Source organism: Lynx rufus, unplaced genomic scaffold, assembly GCF_022079265.1.
Source record: "Lynx rufus isolate CCGP_SWC_20201006 ecotype Redwood Valley unplaced genomic scaffold, mLynRuf1.p SCAF_39, whole genome shotgun sequence".
In the NCBI taxonomy this organism is placed as follows: Eukaryota; Metazoa; Chordata; class Mammalia; order Carnivora; family Felidae; genus Lynx; species Lynx rufus.
In genome coordinates this window covers 65,918-88,673 of record NW_025814855.1, presented here as the reverse complement: position 1 = coordinate 88,673, position 22,756 = coordinate 65,918, and the positions used below count along the sequence as shown (strand labels likewise).

At 53.1% G+C, this 22,756-nt stretch overlaps 2 protein-coding genes across 6 annotated transcripts; one reads left to right on the top strand and one right to left on the bottom strand.

Annotated features, from left to right (window-relative positions):
* Positions 1-283: 283 nt before the first annotated feature.
* Positions 284-10,020, bottom strand: MZF1 (myeloid zinc finger 1). 5 transcript variants are annotated; one of them, XM_047094379.1, is made up of 6 exons: positions 9,140-10,020; positions 7,694-8,130; positions 7,061-7,259; positions 6,295-6,365; positions 6,054-6,174; positions 284-1,915 (listed from the first exon to the last, which is right to left on the bottom strand). In XM_047094379.1, the coding sequence occupies exons 1-6, from the start codon at positions 9,261-9,263 to the stop codon at positions 483-485; spliced, it is 2,385 nt and encodes a 794-aa protein (XP_046950335.1). In that variant the 5' UTR covers positions 9,264-10,020; the 3' UTR covers positions 284-482. The 5 variants fall into 5 exon arrangements, with proteins under 5 accessions (XP_046950335.1, XP_046950336.1, XP_046950339.1 ...); XM_047094380.1 differs by having other exon boundaries at positions 7,076-7,259; positions 9,140-10,019; XM_047094383.1 differs by having other exon boundaries at positions 9,304-10,017.
* A 1,053-nt stretch (positions 10,021-11,073) lies between these two features.
* On the top strand, positions 11,074-18,777 carry LOC124522758 (tigger transposable element-derived protein 1-like). Its single transcript, XM_047094351.1, has 2 exons — positions 11,074-11,694; positions 13,944-18,777. Exon 2 carries the CDS (start codon positions 14,062-14,064, stop codon positions 15,922-15,924), a length of 1,863 nt encoding a protein of 620 aa, XP_046950307.1. The 5' UTR covers positions 11,074-11,694; positions 13,944-14,061; the 3' UTR covers positions 15,925-18,777.
* Positions 18,778-22,756: the final 3,979 nt, after the last annotated feature.

Genomic DNA, 22,756 nt, shown 5'->3' with positions numbered 1-22,756 from the left:
TCTGTTGCACCTGATGATCTTGGCTGGCTGGGGAAAACTGGGCCAGTCCTCACTTGGTAGTTGACCTGACCCAAGGTTGTTCAGGTTGAAGGCATCACAGACAAATAGTACAGTAGGCATGGTACAAGGCAGCACCCACAAGATGCTGTTAGGAGTCACCCCTGCAGGGGGCCATGGCTCTCACAGAGACTGCGTGGTTGCAGAAGTAGTAGATGGGTGGGGTGGATGGAGGGACCCGCCCAACTACTGGGGAGGCATTGAGTGGGTGGATACCAGACCCAGGTTCTGTCTATTGTTTATTGAGCACCTGCTGGGGATCCAGGTCCTGGGTGGACCTGCCTGTACCTAAGCTTGATCACAGCCCTCACAACAACCCTGTGAGGTAAGTGTTCTGCGTGGGCGTGCGTGCACACGCACACACTCCTCCCCCCAACAAAAGGCCAAAAGAGAGGGACGCAGAGGAAGGGTACCGTGAGCGCTGGTTACTCGGCACTGTGGATGCGCTGGTGCTGGATAAGCTTAGTGCTCTGGTGGAAGCGGCGGCCACAGTCCTGGCAGGCAAAGGGCTTCTCACGCCGGTGGGTACGCAGGTGCTGTGTGAGCGTGGGCCTCTGGCGGAATGCCTTGCCGCACTCCGGGCACACGTAGGGCCGCTCGCCTGTGTGGATGCGCCGGTGTTGTGTGAGATTGGCGTGCTGCCGGAAGCTCTGGCCGCAATCAGGACAGGCAAAGGGCCGCTCACCCGTGTGGATGCGCTGGTGCTCGGTGAGCCGGGAAACCTGCGTGAAGCCCAGGCCGCACTCACTACAGTGGTAGGGTTTCTCCCCGGTGTGCGTCCGCTGGTGGCGCGTGAGCTTCAGACGCTGGCTGAAGCGCTGGCCACACTCGGGGCAGGCAAAGGGTTTCTCGCCTGTGTGCACGCGCAGGTGCTGTGTGAGCGTGGGCCGCTGGCGGAACGCCTTGCCACACTCGGCGCAGGCGAAAGGCCGCTCGCCGGTGTGGATGCGACGGTGTTGTGTAAGGTTGGAACGTTGTCGGAAGCTCTGGCCGCACTCGGCGCAGGCGAAGGGCCGCTCACCACTGTGTACTCGCCGGTGCTGCAGCAGCACCGAGCGGCGACCGAAGCGCTCACCACACTCCACGCAGCCAAAGGATTTGTCACCTGTGTGCACTGCCTGGTGTTCTAGTAGCACAGCGCGCCGCGCGAAGCTCTCGCGGCACTCGCTGCAGGGGAAAGGCCCTGGGGGCTCAGGCGCACCGGGAGGTGCAGCGGGTGCACCGCCAGGGCCGGGGGGGTCGCCGTGGATGCGCTGGTGCTGCAACAGGTTGGAGCGCTGTCGGAAGCTCTGGCCGCACTCAGCACAGCGGAAAGGCTGCTCGCCTGTGTGCACACGCCGGTGCTCCTCCAGGCGGGTGCTGCGCACGAAGCCCTGGCCGCAGTCGCTGCACACAAATGGCCGCTCCTCAGTGTGTGTGAGTTGATGGCGCAGAAGGTGCGAACTTCGGCTGAAGCTCCGGCCACACTCGTTGCACACGAATGGCCGCTCTCCCGTGTGTATTTTCTGGTGCCTCAGTAGGTTACTGCGTTGGCTGAACACCTTCCCGCACACGTCACAGTGGCCACCTCTCCCTGCCCCGGGGTCTGTGCTGGGCCGACCCCGGCCCCGGCCCCTGGGAGCACGCCAGCGGGCTGTGCCTAGCATAGGGCTCATAAGCTGGCAGGAACCCTCATTCGTGGGGTTCTGCTCACCTCCTGGGCCACTGGGGAGCAGGAGCGCACGTGAGAAGCCACTTTCACGGGAGGGTGACCGGAGTTGGTCCGTGAGGCCAACCATGCGGAGGTCCCAGGGGATATGGAGGTGGGGGCTCACAGTGCCTGGGCCAGCAGAGACACTTTCCATCTGGAGTGCAAACCCTGCATTGCACAAGGGGATCCAGTCATGCATGCCAAGAGAACTGTTCCCGACCCACTCCGGCCGGTGGGAAAGAGTGAACTAGAGGTGCCTGAAACTAGCCAGTGAGGCAGACAGAGGTAACAAGGGCAGGGGCAAGGACTCTATCTGTGTTTCCCAAAGGAGGTGACAAGGGCACAGAACCTTGCATGAGGAGGAGGATTCAGAAGTTGGGGACATGCTTTCTAGGCCTGGCTTAAGTTTGCAAAAATCGCCTTTCTGGAAGGGCTCTAGGGCAAAAATGGGTCAGGTGGCCCTTGCACTAGGTGGTGATGGTTTCCACAAATACACAGAAGTGGGTGGGTCTGAGGGAGGTTGGAAGTGGAGCCAACAGGAAGGTAACTTGGAGGGGAGTGGGCCAGGCTGCACGACTTTGGTCTGATGTGCCTTGCCTGAGATGTGCATGGGACATCTGAGGGGCAGAGACTACATGTAGCTGTGGAGTTCAGGAGTTGGGGCTCAGTCTGCAGGGAAATGTGACCATGGCAGCTGTGGCATATGCATGGCACACAGAGCCCTGGCCCTGTGTGTGATCAAATAAGAGTGGGTGTCTATGGAAAGAAGTAGCAGGTCCTAGCCACGCTGTGAGCACTCTAGCATCAGATGCTGTGTGAGGAAGGAGGTGTAAGCAAATGCAACTGAGAAGCAGGGACTAGAAAAAGAGGAAGGCTGCAAGGAGACTAAGAGAATAGCAAGGACTTCAGTGGGTGACAGAAAATCCAGTAAGTTGTCAAAGAAAAGTCATAAATTACACTGTGTCAAAGGAAATCGTTCATGCACAGCACTGATAACCTTAGAGCCAAAAAATGAATGACAGATTCTCCAGAAGCAAAAGGGTAATTAAGCTTCTAAGTAAAGAGCTCCAATTAATCAACAAAACCAATGACCTGACAAAACACGGGCAAAGGAGGTGAACAGGAAAGGAAATGTAACTAATACTAAATCCCATAATATATGCTCAATTCACTCCTGAGAAGAACACTGAATATTAGAGTTGCAGTCATCTCTCATTCTCACACCCTCCCTGGAGGGACCCAAGTGTTTGCATGCCTTGCTAGTAAGCGAAATGGGAAGCCAGTGTGGCAAAATACATTAAAATAGCAAATTTCTCACACTCTGATCAGCAATTTCACTTTTATGCACTTCAACAGTTGTGTTCCCCACTGTTCAAAATGACCTATATATGAGATTTTTCAGTTCACCACTGGAAATCCACACAAAGGAATGTAAGTAGGAGCTGCGATGGATAAACAAGTGTGTCCACAGTGAGCCACAGGGGGGCTTCATGCAGCTGTCCAGAGAGGAGGGCACCTGCTGCTGTGTGCTGAAGTGGGAAGATGCAGGAAAAATGTCAGGTGTGAAACATGGTGATTAGGCATTCACATGTATTTTAAAGAGAAACAAGTATGTATCTGAATCTGTGTTTGCTCTTTTATGCACAAAATCTTTTTGGAAGAACACACAAGAAGATGGTAGTGCTGGCTGTTGAGGGACAAGACTGTATAACACAGGCAGGGGAGGGGCATTCCAGTGTACACTCCCTTGTGCCTTTTGAATTTTCTAACATGGGAATATATTAGCTATTTAAAATACTATGATGAAGGGGCGCCTGGGTGGCTCAGTCGGTTGAGCGTCCGACTTCGGCTCAGGTCATGATCTCGCGGTCCGTGAGTTCGAGCCCCGCGTCAGGCTCTGTGCTGACCGCTCAGAGCCTGGAGCCTGTTTCAGATTCTGTGTCTCCCTCTCTCTCTGACCCTCCCCTGTTCATGCTCTGTCTCTCTCTGTCTCAAAAATAAATAAACGTTAAAAAAAAAAATTAAAAAAAAAATACTGCGATGAAAACACTGGCTGCACAGGAGCAGCCAGGAGTCCTGAATGGAGACCAAGGTAGCTGAAGGAATCAGTTACTTGAAGATGCGAACTGTGGTTGTCTACAGAGAGAGTGTGGATACAGAGAAGGAACCCGCCAAAGTGTCTGAGGTGGTGGTGCCAGTGTGGATGGAGAAAGATGAAAGACTGTGGGGTTCCGAACTGAGAGAGAAGCACGTCCAAGTTAGAGGTGGTGGTCAAACAAAGTACGAGGCCCAGCCTGGCCAGCCAGTTTAAGACTAAAACAGCAGATTAGGGATGTGCCAGATCCTACTCTCAGCTCCAACATGCAGAAATGACAACAGAACCTGAGAAAATATTTAAAAATGTTTTGGACAGCTCCAAAGGAAAGAAAGGACAGTTGGTGGGGCTTAGGAATCCAGAGCCTGCACAGTGAGCTCTGAAGCCCCTGTGACTTTAGTCCCCAGGTCTAAAGCCAGGCTCTGTCACGAAGCTGGGGGTTGAGGACATGGGCTGGGTTAGCTCAGTCCACCCACATACCTGACCAGGAAAAAGGTGCTTGCTTTTGGCTGGGCTCCAGAAGTATCTTCACTGAATGTCCTGGGGCCCAGATGATACTTCCACTTCAAGGTTATGAGTCTTCTCACGTAGCATGATGCTTAGGGCGGGGACAAATGAGAAGCTCCTACAGCTATGAAGGGCAGACTGTCAACAGTACAACCAGCTGGAGAATTCACACTTGAAGAAACTAAACTAGCCAAACAGCCTGGAAAGGACACTAAAGTATGTCTAAATCCTCAAAGGAGGAATCACCATCCATGAAACAAGGACATTATGGAAAAAGGATGAATTAGGATCCTTATTGACAAAAACATAGCAAATGGAGATTTACAAGTAATAAAGGTATCTATTTTAACTTTGTTCTACCCTGAAATAACAGTAAAAACCACAACAAAATTTTTTGTTTTTTAACGCATAAGATCCACAAAGGTGAGAGGAAAGGAAACAAACAAACCCTGTAACATTTTCTATTTCAGAAAGCTAAGGGGCAAATAGTAACTGTGTAGCAGATTGGAGAAAGCGCATATTAAACTAGTAGTAAAGAAAGTGGAAAAACAAACAACAACAACAACAACAACAAAACCAACCCCAAAAAACCCAAACCCTGTTTGACCCCAAAGAAGGCTTGAAAAGTTCAGGAGCTGGAGGTAGCAGGTAGCTCTGGCCATGGAGGTGAAGAGGCAGGGCCACCAAGCAGGATGGGGAGGCTGTTCAGCAGCAGCTGGGTTGGACTGCTGCAAGGAACAGACCTGGGATGTCTGCACAGAATTCTGAGCAAATAGTGGGCACTGCTGTAGCTCTGATTCCTGGATCTCTTCCCCCATCCTGGCAAAAGGCTGGGTTGAGGGTAGGAGACCATACTGAGGAAGCAATATAACCAAGAACCAGGTAACAGGCATACCAGAAACAAGGGAACAAAACAATGGAGAGAAAAAAAAAAAACGAGAGAAACTATTCGAGGTAGTTTCCCACAATTGAGTGATATGGATTTCAAGTTGAAAGGGCTCACCAATGATGATGAAAAAGCTTTGAAACGAAATAAAAAGAATTCCTCAAGCAGCCAAACTAGCCTAATATAGAATGTTAGATCAGTGCGTTTTAGAGATGTAGCATGTCAAAACTTTTTATCTCCCATACCATAGTTCACAGAAAGGTCCCCCAGAACAAGGGAGTAAATCAAGAAAAAGAAGGGGTCCAGGAAACAAGAAAGAAGACGCAGGGAGACTGGATGATGGCAGACCAAGAGTGGTAAAGCTGAGGTGGACAGCAGAAGGCCTTTAGTCTCCTGCTCTGTCCTGCCCGATCCTCAACCCGTGTCAAGGTCCCTCCTGCCCACTGTCTACTAACCTACTATCCTTGCCAGATCCAGACCCTCCCTCCCCGACTATCCAGACAGTGGGATGCAAACTCAGAATCCATCCAGGATGGGAGGGCTGGGAAAGGACGGGGGTGTGGGGAATACAGGCCCTGTTCTAAGGAGGTTTTACTATGGTGGGGAGCAGTAGCTGGAGGGAACATGAAGTTGGCTGAGGGCTTGACTTAGGAGGACAGGAGATGCTGAAAGTTACATGCTGCAAGGATGGTCCGCGGAATGGAGAAGCTTGGAGATACTGGAATGAGAGGGCCACCTGAGCAGGGCCAGGAGTGGGATGGGTTGATGTGCCGCTACCATGCAGAGGGCCTTGCCCCACCATGTCCCATCTCACTCACCTGGAGGAAAGATGCCCCCAGCTTCCTCCTGCCACAGGGCCCCAGGATGCTCCCTCCACGAAGGCCCCTCAAGCCCAGTCTCGCTGTGGGGAGAGGCCTGGTCCAGCACTGTCTCACAATCCTGAAACCATAGTGGTCACTGTTCGTCTGTGCCCAGCTAGGTCCAGGGAGGGACCTATCTGACCCCCACCCACTGAGGCTCCCCAGACAGGGTGGGGAGCATGGTCTGTATGGGGCTCACCTGGGCCTCTTTAGGCAGGAGAGTGGAAGTGGCTTCCTGGGGATTGGCTAGAGGCCCAGAATCCAGAAGCTCTGTAGAGGAAGGTTGGGGTCAGGTGGCCCAAGGGTGTCCCCACCCCACTGCCCTCCTCAGTGGTATGCCAAATGCTGGAATCCAAGTTTGGAGCTGGACATGGCTGGGCATCTCTAAGGGCTCAGCCTGGGGGTGGAGTAAAGCAAAGCCCCCTTGAAGACCACAGGAGAAGTTACAGCAGGATGAGACCAAGCTCAGGTCTGTGCTCTGTACCCCTGCATGAGTCCTGGGTAGGATGGCCAGTGAGGGTGGAGAGAAGCACTGCACTAGGGTCCACACAGGAATGATGGATGGTGTGGGAAGCCAACTTTGGCATCTGCCTGGAAGGAGTAAAATGGGGAGGGGTATGCCTTCCAGCACCCTGGGGTCCTCCCTCAGTCACACCAACCCATATTCAAGCCTGCTGCCTGCTCTCCAGAGGATTGCTATTATCTCCTAATGGATCCCCTTGGGGAGTGAATCCCACGTGCCTCACACACAGAACCCCAATAGCTTACTACTCCATGCTAGGGGAGAGCAGAGAAATATAGTTGTTGACAGTCAGACTTGGCATGTGAGGAGTAGTGATGGCCACTAGCTAGGCAGGTTGTGGGGGCTACTAGGGCATATGAACAGTTCCATCCAGCGGGGAACCTTTAGGCTGTTGAGGCGAGGCCCCTCTGGTCCACCCAATCAGGCCTTGGGCCATGCATACCTTGCGTGCCCTCACCTGGGTCCTCTGTAACCATGGGCTCCTCTTTCACCTGAAGGCCCAGCGGTGACTTGTGTGTGGCTTCAGATGGTGTCCCGGGTCCACGTTCTGGAGTCCGTGGCTTGGTTTGATGGAGGGGCTGGAAGTTGGAGGGTTCCATCTTCTCTGATAGCACCTCCTGACCCTGTACTTGGACTGTGACCTGGGGAGGTGCCCCCAAACATCAAGGGCCCAGGCAGAGAGTTGGGTTTTGCACAAGCAGGGGGGTTTATGGGCAACCACCCCATCACAGGACCCCAGGGGTCCTGACCTGCTCTGTTCTCCAGGGACCCACTTCCCTCCAGGACTGAGCCAGGAGTGAAGGGACCACCTGCAGTTGCTCTCCTGCCGCAGGCACCCAGGAATGCCCAGTGGTCTCCCTCTCTCCCCACCGTGCATCCCTTCCCATGCCCATGATGTAGGGATAGACCAATGAGGCTGGCCCTGGAAACGCGTCTATGCTCACACAAGGTCTGCTGCAAGTGACCACTTCTAAACCGCAAGGAATAGGTGTCTGGCTAAGCGTGGCACTCCCCAGGGTGGGGCAGAGGTGGATACTGTTCCAGCCTGGAGCCTGGCTCAGGGCCACAGACTCACCCATCTTCGGGGCCCTCCTGGCTCCTGGCGAAGCCCCTCGACCAGGGCGGCTGCTTCCTCAGGGCTGCCTGGTCGCTGTCCCTCCACGCGGGCCTGGATCTCAGGGGGCAGTGCACCCAGGAACTGCTCTAGGACCAGGAGCTCCAGCATCTGCTCTTTGGAGTGAACCTCTGGCTGCAGCCACTGGCGGCATAGCTCCCGGAGCTGGGCCAGGGCCTCTTGGGGACCCACTGCCTCTTCATAGTGGAAGTGTCGAAAACGCTGGCGTGCAGTCTCTGGGCCCGGATCCCACAGGGCAGCGTCACCCTCCTCATCTGAGTCCTCCAGCTTCACCATGACGGGTCGCTCATCTTCCAAGGATGTGTGACCTGGGGAGCCTAGTGCTGCAGGCCTCATTGTAAAGACTGGGCTGGGGGCTCCGAGGACAGTGTCTTCCCCTGGGGGAGGAATAGGATGAGGCTGCTGGGAGGAGGACAAACGGCAAATGCTTACTAAGCACCTACTGTATGCTGTGGTGTTCCATATTCAGACCTGCACCGAGTGGAAGGCAGATAAGAAAACGGGCACAGAGAGATGGTCACAAGCCAGGCACCCGAGTCTCTGGTCTCTAGCTGGGACCTAGTCTCTGGTATTCCCTGCTCCAAACACAAGGTGCTTCTTAGGAATAGAAGGCACCCCTTTCCTCTAAATCCTGTCCTTCTATGTGCACCACCTCATCCTTGCCCTGTGGCTGTCAGGTAAATGACATTTACAACATCCACTACCCTCCACCCCCCCATTCAGCCTCCAACACCAGTCCATCACTGCACCACCCACACTCCCATCTAGTCTCTCAGACCATTCCCTTCTCAACTTGTTTCTACAGAGCAGCCTCCCTCCACCTCTACCCTCCCCCCCCTCCTGCCGCCCCCGGGGCAAAGTCAACTGTGTGGCCAAGCCTCCAGACAGCATCCCCCCCCCCCAATTCAGCCCCATTCTGAACCAGCCGAACTTATTATCACACCACATAATGCCCCATCATCTCTTCAGTTTCCTGATTTAGGCAGGGTTAGGAGGTGATGGGGGAGCTCCAGGGGGCCCACAAAGGCCCCGAGACCACTGGACCGGGTGCCTGCAAGCAAGGTTGGAGATTCTGATCTGGCCTATTTGCTACATAACCTTGGCAAGTTTCTGTGAACCTCAGTTTCCCCATCCTTACCGATCCCCTGTAAGTGGGGGCGCTCCCCCCTCCCTGCCATTGCTGCTCCTTTTGCAGCTGGTGTTAATGTGCAGGCTTTGTGAAGAAATCTGAGTTTATTACGTGAGTAAGAATCGATTTCCAGGGTCGCCTGATCCCGTGAGTCAAATTCCGTTCCTGAAGGTTCCAGGTCAACCCGAAACCCTGGGAAAAGGTTGGACCATTTTTAAGCCGGCCAGCCCCTGCGAAGGTTTCTGCACTACATTTACCAGAAATCTTGGAGGGCAACTTCCACTTGGGAGAGCGCCCTCTTCCCACTCCCAGGGTTGGTCTAGTGCCGCCAGGGCAACCGGGAAGGGGGGGCGGGGCTCCGAGAGCTTGTCGCTGTGGCATTTCAGTGATAGATGAGCGTCGCCGACAGCACCGGGCTCACCGAGAGGGAGTGCTTAGGTCCCTGTTCCACACTCCCGCAGGGGAGCCGCAATCCAAGAGTTCCCGGTCGCCGCCCGGGTCCCCGCCCAAGCCTTCCTCTTTGAGAGGTCCCCGCCCTCACCTCCACGCTCAGCGGGCCGCTCCGCGCTCCTAAGCATGCGCAATCGCCGGCTTCCCCCTCCCCGGACGGACTAGGTCTCCCAGAATGCTCCGCGCATTCAGCCCGAGTGCCACCTGGCTCTTCCCCCACCCTCGCCTCGTTTTCCACCCTCCTCCCCTGTTCCCCGGTGTAGCATTCGCAACGATCAGATCACACGCCCGGCCGCCTCTTCCGCGCTCCCCGCCTCAGATCCAGGCGTCCATGCCCCGTCGACGTGCGTAAGCGTCTCTGGGGGCTTCGAACAGCAGCACCGCCTTCCCAACCGCGCATGCCCCCCACCACGTTTTCCTCAATTCTTTACGGGTGTTCCTGGGATTAGCAGGGTTCTGCACCAATCACCGTCCTCGCTAGGGCGCCGGCAACCTACGTCTCCATGGCAACCTTCTGCCTCGAAAGGGGCACCTCCTTCATCGCCCGCCCGGACGGCAGATTCGGAGAGGCTTGGCCGCGTGCTTTCTGGGAAGTGTAGTTGGCTGAGACCTCCGTGCGCGTAAGCGCAGCCAGACGACGTCCCATTGTGTACGTGGCGGGCCCGGGCGTTTCCATGGTAACCGGATGGGCTGACTAGTAGGTCTCCAGCTCAACCCAGAGGAGCCGCTGGCCGTCTGAGAGGCGATGGGGGACGTGGGGTAAGGGCTTGGGGAGCGGGCCGGAGCAGAGAAACCGAGCGAGACAGTAAGGAAAGACAGACGCGAAGACTTCCGGGCAGGGAGAGACCCAAAGCCTATGAGGGCCCACTCGGGGGCAGAGAGATTCAAGGAGAGACCGTGAAAGTAATTGAACAGATACAGAGACCGAGACACCGGTAGGAAAGAAAGTCAACGGGGAGGTATTTCTCCTTTCAGAGACCTAGAGAATGTGATAAGAAGCCAGAGGATCAGAGAGTCAGGGCCAGGTAGACAGGAGTGTCAGTAAAGTTAGCAAGAGGGAGGGAGATCAAGAAGGGGTGGATATGAAAGGTGAGACAAAGTGGGAGAGTGAGAATAGATTCACAAAGACAAGAAGTGCAGATATTGAGATTCAAGAGACAGATAAGGAATACAGACATACAGAGGCAAGAGGAGAGGAAGGGACAGAAATTAGAGATGGATTGAGAGTTTTCAAAGACCTAGAGAAGGGTGACAGATGGCAAGTAGAGACAGTTGGAGGGAGACTTGTTAGGGAAACTTATCCAAAAATTGACAATAGGACAAAAAAGGATGACTGGGGACCCTCTCTGCGTTTCCTAGCATTGTCTACCAAGCCCACTTCAGCTTATCTGATTCCCTATAAGAAGTAACTCTTCACAGGCCAGATTGCAAATGCTTGGCGTTAAGAGTTGTATCAACCTTACAACACTGAGACACCCAGGCCTGCTCGCTTGTAGGGCACCAATTCGACTTTGGGCTTTTATTTCAGTGTTCCTTATTTCTTTCTTTTCTATTAAAGAATTTTCTTTTTTAATGTTTATTTTTGAGAGACAGAGTGAGACAGTGCCAGCTGGGGAGGAGCAGAGACAGGAGACACAGAATCCAAAGCAGGCTCCAGGCTCTGAGCAAGCGTTCAGCACAGAGCCAGGCGCCGGCCTTGAACCCACAAAGTAAGATCATGACCTGAGCTGAAGTCAGACACTTAACCGACTGAGCCACCCAGTCACCCCTCAGTGTCCTTTATTTCTTTCACCCTTTCTGTTCTTTCTCATCTTCCCGGAACCACCTATGTCATCCTGCTAGTTCCCTCCATGAGGTAAATAACTGTTTGCCATGTACTCCTTGAGTTTATTTTTAACTTAAAAAAAAAAAAAAGGATTTGACAGTCTGAGCGGAATTAATTCTCCAGGATGGGGAACAAACTGGGAGAAAGAGGTGACAAAGCTAGGAATGGAAGGAGGTAGGGAGGATAATGGAAAGAAAGCAGGCGGCGGGAGAAATTCGAGAGAAATTAAACAGAAAGCAAGTCAGCTTTGGGTAGAGACAGCCAACGGCGCCCCCGCCTGGGCTCTGCGCGCAGCATCCTCGTCGTCGAACTACATTTCCCGGCTGGCCTGCGAGCGCGGGGCTAGAGCGCCGTCGGGGACTGGCCCCGCGCGGACTAGTCCAATCTCGATAGTCGCCGGCAATCTTCCGCCTCCGCCGACAACACGGAGGCTGAGCTCGGCCGCCCCTGGGAAGGGGCGCTGTAAGGCAAGAGATGGGGAAGAGCCGCAGCCCCAGCCGCCCAGCTGAAGCAGCCGGCCCGCGTCGCGGTCCGGAGGTGAGGGCAGTCAGCCGCGCGGGGGCCCGGGCTCCGGTGGCGGGGGCTTGGGCGCCGTTTCTCTCGGTCCGAAACGGCGAGAAGGAAGAGAGGCCGCTGCACGCGCAGGCCGGGACGAGCGCGAATGGGCCAATCGAAGATTCCGGCGGTCCCGAGGCTTTGTGGGAAATGTAGTCTCAAGGGGACGAGCCCTTGGCTCCACCGAGACATTGGGCAGCGAGCCTCCACCGGCGGCGGGTTTGGAGGCTTTCTCACGAGGGTGGGAGGGAGGGAGGGAATGAATGAATGAGCATGTGGGTGAATTAATTTAAAATTGTGGGTGAGCAGAGGAAGGCATGGATGTTGAAAGAACAATGGCGCAGCGCGTGAGTGGTTCAGTAAGCAAGAGGAGCCTTTCTCATGTCCACCTACATTTCCCTGCCTCCCAGGCATGGGGGACCTGTGGCATGTGCCACCTTATTTTAAGCCATGTGTAGTCCATGGATCCTTGAAGGTATCGATACCATAGCCACGGCAGAAACAAACCTGCCAGTCATTTGTCCCTTGTATTTCGCACGCACCACACACACACACACACATATACACATATATATACACATATATACACACATACACATACATATATATACACATATATATGTATATACACATATATATGCATGTGTATGTGTGTATATATGTGTGTGTGTATACTCTTTGATCCAGTGCTACTTTCACATGATTCAAAATGCAAAACGGACAAGGTGAAAAGCATGCCTTCCACCGCTGTACTTAATTTAATAATTTCATCAGCTAGCGACTACTGGATTCACTATTCTTGGGTCTGAGGACACAAGGGAGAGCTCAGCCAACACAGCTCCTGCCTTCAGGCAGCGTGTGACAGATACATAATAAAATGTAGGTGGAGAGGGCCTCTTTGATTAGGTTACATTTGAGCAGAGATCTGTAGGAGAGGGAACAAGCTATGCAGATAAGGGAAGTGCCCAGGCCCTGCATGGGCTGAAGGAAACAGGAGCAAAGGCCCTGAGTCAGGAGCACTCTTAGTCTGCCCCAGGGATGTGGGCAGGAGTGAGCAAAATAAAAGAAGAGGCTCTAAGACACTTGAAGAATCTGGTGAGGATTGTGGCTTTTACTCAGAGCTGGGAGGGCTTGAACAGAGGGGAGATAGGATCTTAGTTCTTACTGGATCTTTGTGGCTGCCGTGTGGAGAACCACCATCCTCTTCTGTTCTCAGGTGCTCCATAGTTTGTGGCATAAATTAGGTTGGTTCTCTTCTGTGTTAGTTTCCTATGATTGCTGTAACATATTACTGAAAAATGAGTGGTTTAAAACAACACAGATGTATTATCTTAGAGTCTTGGAGGTCAGAAATCTGAAATGTTTCTCAGTGGGCTAAAATCAAGGTATCAGCAGGGCTGGTTCCTTTTTTTTTTTTTTTTTTTTGTTTAATGTTTGTTTATTTTTGAGAGAGAGAGAGCATGAGCGGAGGAGGAGCAGAGAGAGAGGGAGACACAGAATCTGAAACAGGCTCCAGGCTCTGAGCTGTCAGCACAGAGCCCGACGCGGGGCTCGAACTCACAAACTGTGAGATCATGACCTGAGCTGAAGCTGGATGCTCAACCGACTGAGCCACTCAGGCGCCCCTGGTTCCTTCTGTATCCTCTATGCTTCAGTGGTTGCATTGCCTTTTTCTGAGTGAAATCTTTTGCCTTCTCTGATTACATTTAGGGCCCATTCGGATAACCCAGGATAATCTTTCCATCTCAAGATTATTAACTTAATTATACCCACAATGTCCCTTTTTCCAGGTAAGGTAATTTATTCACAGGGATTAGGACGTGAATGTCTTTAGGAACCATTATTCAGCAACCCACACTGATGTTTGAAGCATGAAAAGGGTGAGAAGCATGGAAGTGGGTACCTCATTTGCTCATTAGTGTCTGGGAGGTGGGCCAGGGTTTCTAGACTACCTTGTTGCAAGAGGTTTGCTAGGGGAAGAGAGCAGAGTCTCCTAGCAGACCTCTCTTGATCTCATAAGCTAAAACTAAGTGACATGCTCCTTTAGATGCAAAGGATACTTGGAAGTGAGTGTGCAGTGTTTTTAGCAGTACGGAAAGAAGGGACTGGGCATGCCTCTGAGGCAGTGGTCAGCAGAGCTGGGTGCTCTGTGTCAGAGCACGGAAAGGCCAGCTGATGGTTGGGACTTCCATATGCTTACACATTAACGCCCATGTGTCCTTGTCTTCCAGGCAGAAGCAGGTGTGGCAGGAGAGGCCAAGAGGCTGCCCTTGTGGGCACACTGGTAGCTACTGTGGAAACTGGCAGTGCGGAGAGGCTTCATCAAGGTGTGTGGCTCAGGGAGGCGGAATGAAGACAACTTCCCGCCTGCAGGTGTCGGGGAAGGCACCCCTTGGTGGGATTGGCCTCCGCCACAGTGCCAAGCGGGACCGAAAGTCCATCACCCTGCATATGAAGTTAGAGGTGCTTCGGAGGTTTGAGGAAGGTGAGAAGTTGACTCAGATTGCCCGGGCCTTGGGGCTGGCCACCTCTACCGTCGCCTCAATCCGTGTCAACAAGGACAAGATCCGGGCCAATTCCCAGGCAGCCACACCTGTCAGTGCCACGCAGCTGACCCGCTGCCGGGGTGTGGTGATGGGCCATATGGAACGCTTGCTGAGCCTATGGATTGAGGAGCAAAAGCGGCAGAACCTGCCCATCAGCACACTGCTCATCCAGGACAAGGCACGACGGCTCTTTGTGCAGCTGCAGCATGAGCAGGGCAGTGGCACTCAGGCTGAGACCTTCGGGGCCAGTAACGGCTGGTTTGCCCGATTCAAGGCTCGCAACAATGTGCTTTTGACAGATGAGCCGGCTGTGGCTGACACCCAGGCTGCTGCCCACTATCCCCCAGTGCTGCGCACCATTCTGGAGGAGGGCTGTTACTCACCACACCAAGTTTTCAACGTGGATGAGACAGGCCTGTTCTGGAAGCGGCTGCCAGAGCGCATGTTGCTGGCCCTGGAGGGGGCAGCCGGGCCTGGCCTCAAGGCCTCTAAGGACCACTTGACCCTGCTGCTTGGTGGCAACGCAGCTGGTGACTTTAAGCTGAAGCCTCTGCTAGTGTACCCCTCGGAGAATCCACGTGCCCTCAAGGGCTGCTCCAAGGCCAGCCTTCCTGTGGTCTGGCGCTCCAACCGCAACGACTGGCTGACACCCAGCATCTTCCAGGAGTGGTTTACTGGCTGCTTCTGTCCTGCTGTGGAGAGCTACTGTGCCAGCCGTGGCCTCCCACACCGTGCCCTATTGCTCCTGGATGGTGCGCCCTGCCACCCTGCTCACCTGGGTGGCCTCTCAGCCCACGTGAGGGTTGAGTTCCTGCCCAAGAACACATCGGCCCTGATCCAGCCCATGAACCAGGGTGTCATTGCCACATTCAAGGCCTATTACCTGCGCCGCACGCTCAGCCAGCTGGTCCAGGAGACGACTGGTGAAGACCGACCCTCTGTGCAGGAGTTCCGGCGCAGCTATACTGTCGTGACTGCTGTGGACAATATAGCTGAAGCCTGGGCAGAGCTGCAGCCTGCCACCATGAACGGCGCCTGGAGGAAGCTCTGGCCTGAGTGTGTCCCTGCTGGCACCCCTGAGCCTGACACTGTGCCTCAGCTCCGCCGCAGCATTGTGGCACTAGCTCGGCATGTGGGCCTTGGAGATGCGGCTGAGGCTGATGTTGCCAGCCTGCTGCAGGCCCATGGGGAGCCCCCACCCCACAGCATCCCCCAGGATGCAAAGGATGGGGACATGAGTGGTTCTGGGCTGCCCTGGGAGACAGGGAATGGCCTGGTCTCTAGAAAACAAGAGCCAGATTTCACGGAGGCTGTGGTGGGTGCAGGCACTGAGGAAGCTGGTGTGGGTGCTCTGAGCCCTGAGCATCTCGCCCAGGCTCTGTCTCACTTTGCTGCTGGTTTACAGGTCCTCATAGAGAATGATCCAAACCGGGAGCGCAGCCTGCGGGTCTCCCGGGGTGTCCACTGTGCCCTTGCTCGCCTCCGGGAGCTACACCGGGAAAGGAGGCGACAGTCTCGGGCAGCTGCATCCTCAGGAGGCCCTGTGGTGGTGGCAGCAAGGGAGTCGGCAGGAAGCCTGCCATTGCTCCAAGGGGGTCCCATAGAGGGTGGGCAAGTGGCTAAGGGCACAGGTCCTGAAGGTCAGACCTCTGGCTGTCCTATATGATTTGGGGCTTGGACTTGACCTCACATGAGTTCTGTCTAATGGTGTTTTGTTTCTGGAGGTAAGATACTGCTCTTCTTCCCCATGGTTCTCATATCTCATGCTCTGTGGTCTTTGTATAGTGACCCACGACTCTAGGCTTGGGGAACAGAAGGGTGGTGTCTTCTGATTGGCAGATGAGATGCAGGGCCCAGGAGTGCTCACCCATGACAGAGATACACCCTGTAGTATGGTAGTTGCCCTGCACAGTCTGCCAGAGTGGTTTTCCTTGTGAGGGGCCAGAACTGAGACCAGCCTCTTCCATTTTCCAAACCTGACCTCTCCCTGCACCATTGTTACCCTTCCTAGCCAACTTTAGATGAGGGTTTCCTGCTCTCGGCATGTCCTTTCTCACTTTCCATGCCATCCTTACCTCTTCTGGCTTCCACGGCCTCTGTCGTCTCAGTGCCAGAGCACTTTGGCTCACCGTGACTGTTGATACCAGGGATCACTTGCTTGGTTTGGAAATGTTTTCTTCTCTGAATTTCTGTGGCATGGTGTCTTGGTTTCCCTCCAGCCTCTGAGCTTTTTGTGATTCTGACAGTCTCCTGGTTCTGGTGCTCTTTGGAAAATACCATCCACTCCTAAGAGCTCAGTGGTCACCTCAGAGTTAGCTCCCAGTGCATTGGTTATAGCCTAGCCTCTCAGATGTTAGACCCAAAGCTCTAATTCTGATGGACACTGCCCCACCTCCTGACAGTCTTGTTGTCTCCCTTCATTACAGTTTGTTTTCCTGTCCCCCCAAACTGTAATCACAGGCATCATGGGGTGTCCATCTGATTGCCGAAACACCGCTTGGGCCAGCAAACCACAGTCAGTCAGCAAGGGAAGGTGTTCTTGTGCTCTAGCTGGATGAGCCACAGGTGGTGGGACAGGGATGTCTGGGCTCCTGGACTCCTTTCAACACAGGTATCTGCATATGTCTGCATACATGCGCACGCACACGCGCGCGCGCGCGCGCACATACACACACACATACACGCACACGTGCCAAGAAATAAAGATGGGAGAAAGGATTCTTGCTACCTCTGTCTCAGCTAACATTGCATTGTTGGGCTTGCTGTGAACTCATCACATGGGTCGGGACCAGTGGCTTGAAGGATCAGCCTTACTGGAAGAAAGGTGAGATGAGGTCCCTTGCTTGCTTTCCTGGGGAGAATGGTAAGGGGGATGAGAAGGAGAAGGGAAGCTTTTCTTAGGATTCTGGTGGCAGACTGGATTGGTTGCACAATGTATGAGCACTTCTAATGTGCTGGGTGTGGATTCCAGGGTGAGTGAGACTGACTTCAGGAGCTGCCAGTCCAGAGGTTGTTACATTCTATGTGACAAGGCTATGACAGGTCACTCAGGAGGGACCCCACCAAGCTGGGGACATGGACATGATAGGGTAGGCTTTCCGGGGAAGTGGTGTCTCAGTCTTCATCTTCAGGGACCTCGTTGACAATCAGGAAACCCATCATTTCAAAATGCCACGTTACAGAAGGGCTTGACAGACACAGCCCAGTGTGGTAGGGTGGTTTGTAAGGGCCTAAGGAATGGGAGGAAGGAATATCCTCAACGGAGGCTGAATGCGGTGCAGCAGCTGAAGGAGGCAGGTGACCAGGCAGGAGTCGTTGAGGCCAAAGCCCAGTGGGTGGAAGATGTAGTTGCATCCACTCCAGCCACTGGAGATCTTGCAGACATTGCATAGCGGAGACTAGGCATGCGTGTGCCCGTCTGGCTCCAGGGCTCGTTTGTTCAGAGCCGGGGACAGCGCCTGGCCCTCAACAAATGAGTGGAGAGCCCTGGATTCGTTCAACTAGCAACCTTTAGCAGGTCCCTGAACATTTCCGGGGGGCCCTGGTGGTGCGACAGGGAAGCCCCGTGTCTCCTGTGAAATGCACTGTCTGCAACTCTACAGGTTGGATCTCTGACGCGTTGGGGACTACGTTTCCTAGAGAACCTAGCCGACAGAGGCGGCCTCCTACGCCTTTCAACTCCGGCAGCGGGCCGTTGCCATAGACCTGCAGGAGCAACACACCCGCGTCCCTCACCTCTTGGCCTGCTTGCGTGGGTTGTCGAGTAGAGTTGGGGGGTGTAGGGGGGATACAAGGCACCGGAAGCAGTCAGTAGAGGGCCCGGAAGCTCCCGGTTCTTGTCCCCAGGGTGGTTGGTCATTGTTCAAGCGCGGTGGGACTGGTCCGTGTGGCTGCTTGGGGCGGTGAGTCCTGGCGCAGTCCGGCCAGGAGTGTCCGAAAAGCCTGAGGTAGGGTGCGCAGCCGGTGGAGGACAGCAGGGGAGGTGGTGCAGAGAAGCACCACCCGTTTCCCTGGGAGCCCAGCTAGTCCTCCGGGAGAGGCGGCTCAGGGGCCCCTTGGCCCTAGAGCCTTGTGTGTGAGGGTCCTGGCCCGGAAGTGGTTCCGGGCTGAGGTCAGCTCTCGCCACCCTTTGCGGTTCCATCAGCCGGTTGGCGCTGTTATCCTACACGAGCCAATTTTCTGGGCTTCCCTCGGGTACTTCCTTTTTAGATTCACACCCAACCTGCACCCTCAAAACTTCTCACTTCCTCTGGGGAGTCTCTGGATTTCCTCAGTCCAGACCTGAGTTCCTTTTTGCTCCCACTACTTGTGCGTTCATCTGTGAGAGTGATGGGGAGGGGTGCTCCCCGCACATGGCAATTAAAATCCAGACCCTTATACTGCCAAACTCTCTGTAGGATCGCCCTGGCCACATGGCTCTTGCCTGTGCTGATCCTGCTGGCCTGAATGTTCTCTAGCCACCGCCTCTGGGCACCTGGTGGTTAGGTGGGTGTGCGGGGGGGCGGGGTGGTGGCGGTGGTGGTGGTGGAGGATGGAGGTTCCCCAGTCTGGGAACCCTGACCAACCCATATAACAACATGTGCTGGCACTGAAATTATGTGTTAAAGTTGCAATGGTAACAAATGGTCGTTGCCAAAAAAATTGAGACGGTGTGTAGAGATTTATGAAAGAAAAAGTGGACTCCTCCTCCAGTTACTTTCCCCAGATTTGCTTGCTGGGAGTTTGTTTTTCAGGACCTGTTTCTGAACATTTATTATATAACAGTAGCTTCTGCATACATGCACACACATACACCTCAGAATTTTGTTGCTTTAAAATATGTTAACATTAGTGGGATCACATTGAGGACCACCACAGATTAGTTTCTTGTTGAACATTGTAGAGTGGACATCTCTACTTGACATTTGTTGATCTTGGCTAATTGGTATGAGCTGAGCCTCTCGGGCTCTGTAGGAATCTGCCATGGGGGAAAGGAAGGCCTTCCAACGTAGGTGTCAACTGTTGCTATCCCTGCACCTGACCCATGCTGGCTGCCCTGCAATTGTTTTTAGTTTCCATCTTTCTCTTCTAGTCTGTCCTCTATGATGAAGTTTTGGGGTGATGGCGGGGGGGGGGTTCGTGGGGTCAGAGCCAATGACCAAGAAAGGATTCTTGAGGATGTCTCTGGTGCAAAAAGATGATTTTATTAAAGCTTGGGGACAGGACCTGTGGGCAGGAAGAGCTACACTGAGGTTGTGACAGGTAACTCATTATATACCCTCAGGTTGGGAGGGGGTCAGGGATAGAGTATGTCTTTAAGGAATTTTGGAAACAAGGTTTCCAGGACCTTGAGGGGCTAGCTGTTGCTAGGGAAACACCATTTATCACCGTTTAATAAAGCCTCAGTGACGAGACTCTTTAGATGCATATCGGGGAACCATAAGCTTGGAGTATGATTGCCAGCATATATCTTGAAGCAGTTGAAATAAAGGAAGTTGACTTACAGGATCCTTGAGGTTGGGATAATGTGAAGCCAAGGTTCTCTTTTGCTCCCAGCAAAGTGTCATCCTTGAGGTAGCTGAACTCCTAGAGGGAGGTCACTCTGCCGGTCTCAAGGACCTGTCAATGGGCTATAGGCAGTAAGGGAATTTAATTTTTCATTTGCCTTAGTTTCCCACATCACCATGGCAAGCACTTAAGCCCCTTTCCTTTGTTCTTGGGCAGCCAGGAGTGTCCCCAGCCCAGGAATATTACACATATTCCACCTGGGGGCAGGGGGCAGTATGCCAGCCTGTATTTTGCCCTTAGCTTGCCCTATGTGCCCCCATCACCCTACATCACTCTTCCTAGTGTCTGGAAGATTGTATCCTTCACTTGCTCTGACCCTCCCTGGGCACAGACCCTCTGCTAGTTCCCACCAGCACTTCTGCTTGGCTGTTGGTGGAGTTCTCTCAGTTCACTGAGATATGGCATATCCATGCCCTGTATCTTCAGGAACAACTCTTGTACCTTTACCTAGCCTGATATGAGCTACTGTAAACTCCCCCTGCAGGGGTGGGTTCACTCTTCTCTTGACCAGATTCCCAGTGCCAGGTGTTCTCTTGAAGGCACAGATGGGGAAGTTCAGGCTGGAGATATCCCCTACCAGGTTGCCAGCTAGCCAGACTTAGGGACAGTTTCTGCAACAGGAAGTGACCTTGAGGGTATGGGTGGCTGGAAGGGCGTGCATGGTCTGTGGCCCTGATTGGGTGGGCATTTGTCCCAGGAAGACAATGTGTGGCCTGAGTGAGTGCAGGTGAGACCAGCTTCCCAAGGTCTTGCCATGGCAGTAGACCCAGCACCCCTCAGTCAAGAAGAGCTTGTGGTCATCAAGAGGGAGGATGATGAGGCCACCTCATGGGATCCTGAACCTCTCTCTAACCCTCAGCCCTCCACCCTGCTGTCCAGGCTTTGTAGGGACCCCTGGCAGTGCTTCTGCAGCTTCTGCTATGAAGAGGCAGCAGGGCCCTGAGAGGCCCTGGCCAGGCTATGAGACCTTTGCTGCTGGTGAATGAGGCCTGAGTCACGCTCCAAGGAGCAAATGATGGAGCTGTTAGTGCTGGAGCAGTTCTTGGGTGTGTTGCCACCTGACACCCAGGTCTGGGTGGAGTCCCAGTGCCCTGAGAGTGCTGAGGAGGCTGCGGTGCTGGTGGAGAGCCTTGCTCAGATGATGCAGGAAACTGGTGAGCCACAGGGGCTCAGGGGCCTGGTTGGGAGGCCCAGGGGCTGGGGAATGCAGAAGGGGACACAACCTACCACCCTGACCCAGTGTTCTTATCACTGGGAAGAAGACTCAAAAGCTGCAACATGTTTGGAGCATTTTGTAGCCTGTGAGCCTCCCAGAGATGTGAGCTTGACATTGGTATGACATTTCACCCTCTCAGGGTGCACCAGGCCTCCTTTCTCGTCCTTCTTTCCTTACTCAAAATGTCACTGGATGCATGCCATGTTCCAGGCATCTAAGTCAATCAAGGAAGGAAACAAGCAAGGTTTCTGCCCTATTGGAACTTGGTCTGTTTCGAGAGTTGGATGGTGAGACCACCAGTCATAATTAGGGTATCCTGTTTTCTCTGGAGGGGGTGGGGCACGAGGAGGTGAACAGAGATTGGCCTCGCCAGGGATGGCTTTGCAGTTCATGCCATGTGACATCTTCACTTTGGGCAACATGTGTCTGTATGCCTGTGGGGAGGGGATAATCATGAAACCGGCTGGAGAGATGGTTGGATAGGATGCCATCATTCATCCTGGCATTTGTTCACTCATTTGCTCACAGATACCTATGCAGTGTCTTTTGTCTTCTTGATCCTCCATATCAAGAGTTAGAAAACCTAGTGATGAAAAACAAAAACAGGTTTACTAAGTTATAATTTGCATACAAAAAAAGTATACAGTCCCTGGGTTTAGTATATTTGCGAGATTATATAACCATTACCATTGCCTCATACCATAATTTAAACATCTCAGAGAAACAGTGCCCATGAGGAGTCACTCCCCATTTTACTCCTAACGCCTTGGCAAACACTAATATTTGTGTCTCTATGGATTTGCTTATTCTGGACATTTCATTAAAGGGAATCATATGATATGTAGCTTTTTATGACTTGCCTCATTCATTGAGTGTAATGTTTTCAGTGTACATTTATGTTTTGGCATGTAATTATCTCATTTTTATGGTTAAATAATATCTACTATGAGTATATCACATTTTGTTTATTCATTTATCTATTAATGGACATTTGGGATGTTTGTGCCTTTTGACTATTATGTATAATGATGCTGTGAATGTATGTCTATGTGTTTTTATGTGGACAAATGTTTTCTTGGTTATATACCTGGGGGTGGAATGACTGGTGAGGCTGTTTGACCTTTTGAGGAATGCTAACATAGCACTCGTTTTAACAGAGAGGATTTTAATGCAAATAATTTAACCTAGGTATTGAAGGAAGAGAAAAGTATAGAAAAAATAAGGTGTCATGGCTGTAGGGACTGCAGGGAATAGTACCCTCCTACAGATGTAGGAACAAAGGGAAGAGATTGGAATTGAGACAATTAGAGACTGAAAAGAGGGCCAGTGCTGGGTGGTGCTGGGCTCTTTGAAGGGGACATGATGAAGCTAGTTCTGTACATGCTGGAAAGGCTGCAAACTGGATTCACTTACTGTTAAGGAAAACCTTGATAATGCAGGTTTTCACCTAGGCATGAACGTGAGGTGCAGGCGAGACATTTTGGATGAATGTGTCTGTAGTTTTTGTGGGGTGTTTGCTTGTGGTACTGTGCTCTTTTCTAAGCCTGTTGCTGGTGTTTTGAGGCGGGCTGTCTCCTGACTGTTTGCCTCCTCATTAGAGGTCTCTTAGTTCCAGTTCCAAGCTTCTCACTGAATAGATGCTTAGGTGATTACACACTATAAAAAGAGATTTTGCAGGGCACCTGGCTGGCTCAGTCAGAAGAGCATGTGACTCTTGATCTTGGGGTCATGAGTT

Bases quoted from the DNA above. Each gene is read 5' to 3' on its own strand.
- MZF1 (XM_047094379.1), bottom strand. From the start codon at position 9,263: ATGCCACAGCGACAAGCTCTCGGAGCCCCGCCCCCCCTTCCCGGTTGC. The intron at 6,366-7,060 runs GTATGCATGGCC...CTTCCTCTACAG, and splicing joins CCCAGGTGAGGGCACGCAAG to AGCTTCTGGATTCTGGGCCT. The intron at 6,175-6,294 runs GTGAGCCCCATA...CTATGGTTTCAG, and splicing joins TCCTGCCTAAAGAGGCCCAG to GATTGTGAGACAGTGCTGGA.
- LOC124522758 (XM_047094351.1), top strand. From the start codon at position 14,062: ATGAAGACAACTTCCCGCCTGCAGGTGTCGGGGAAGGCACCCCTTGGT.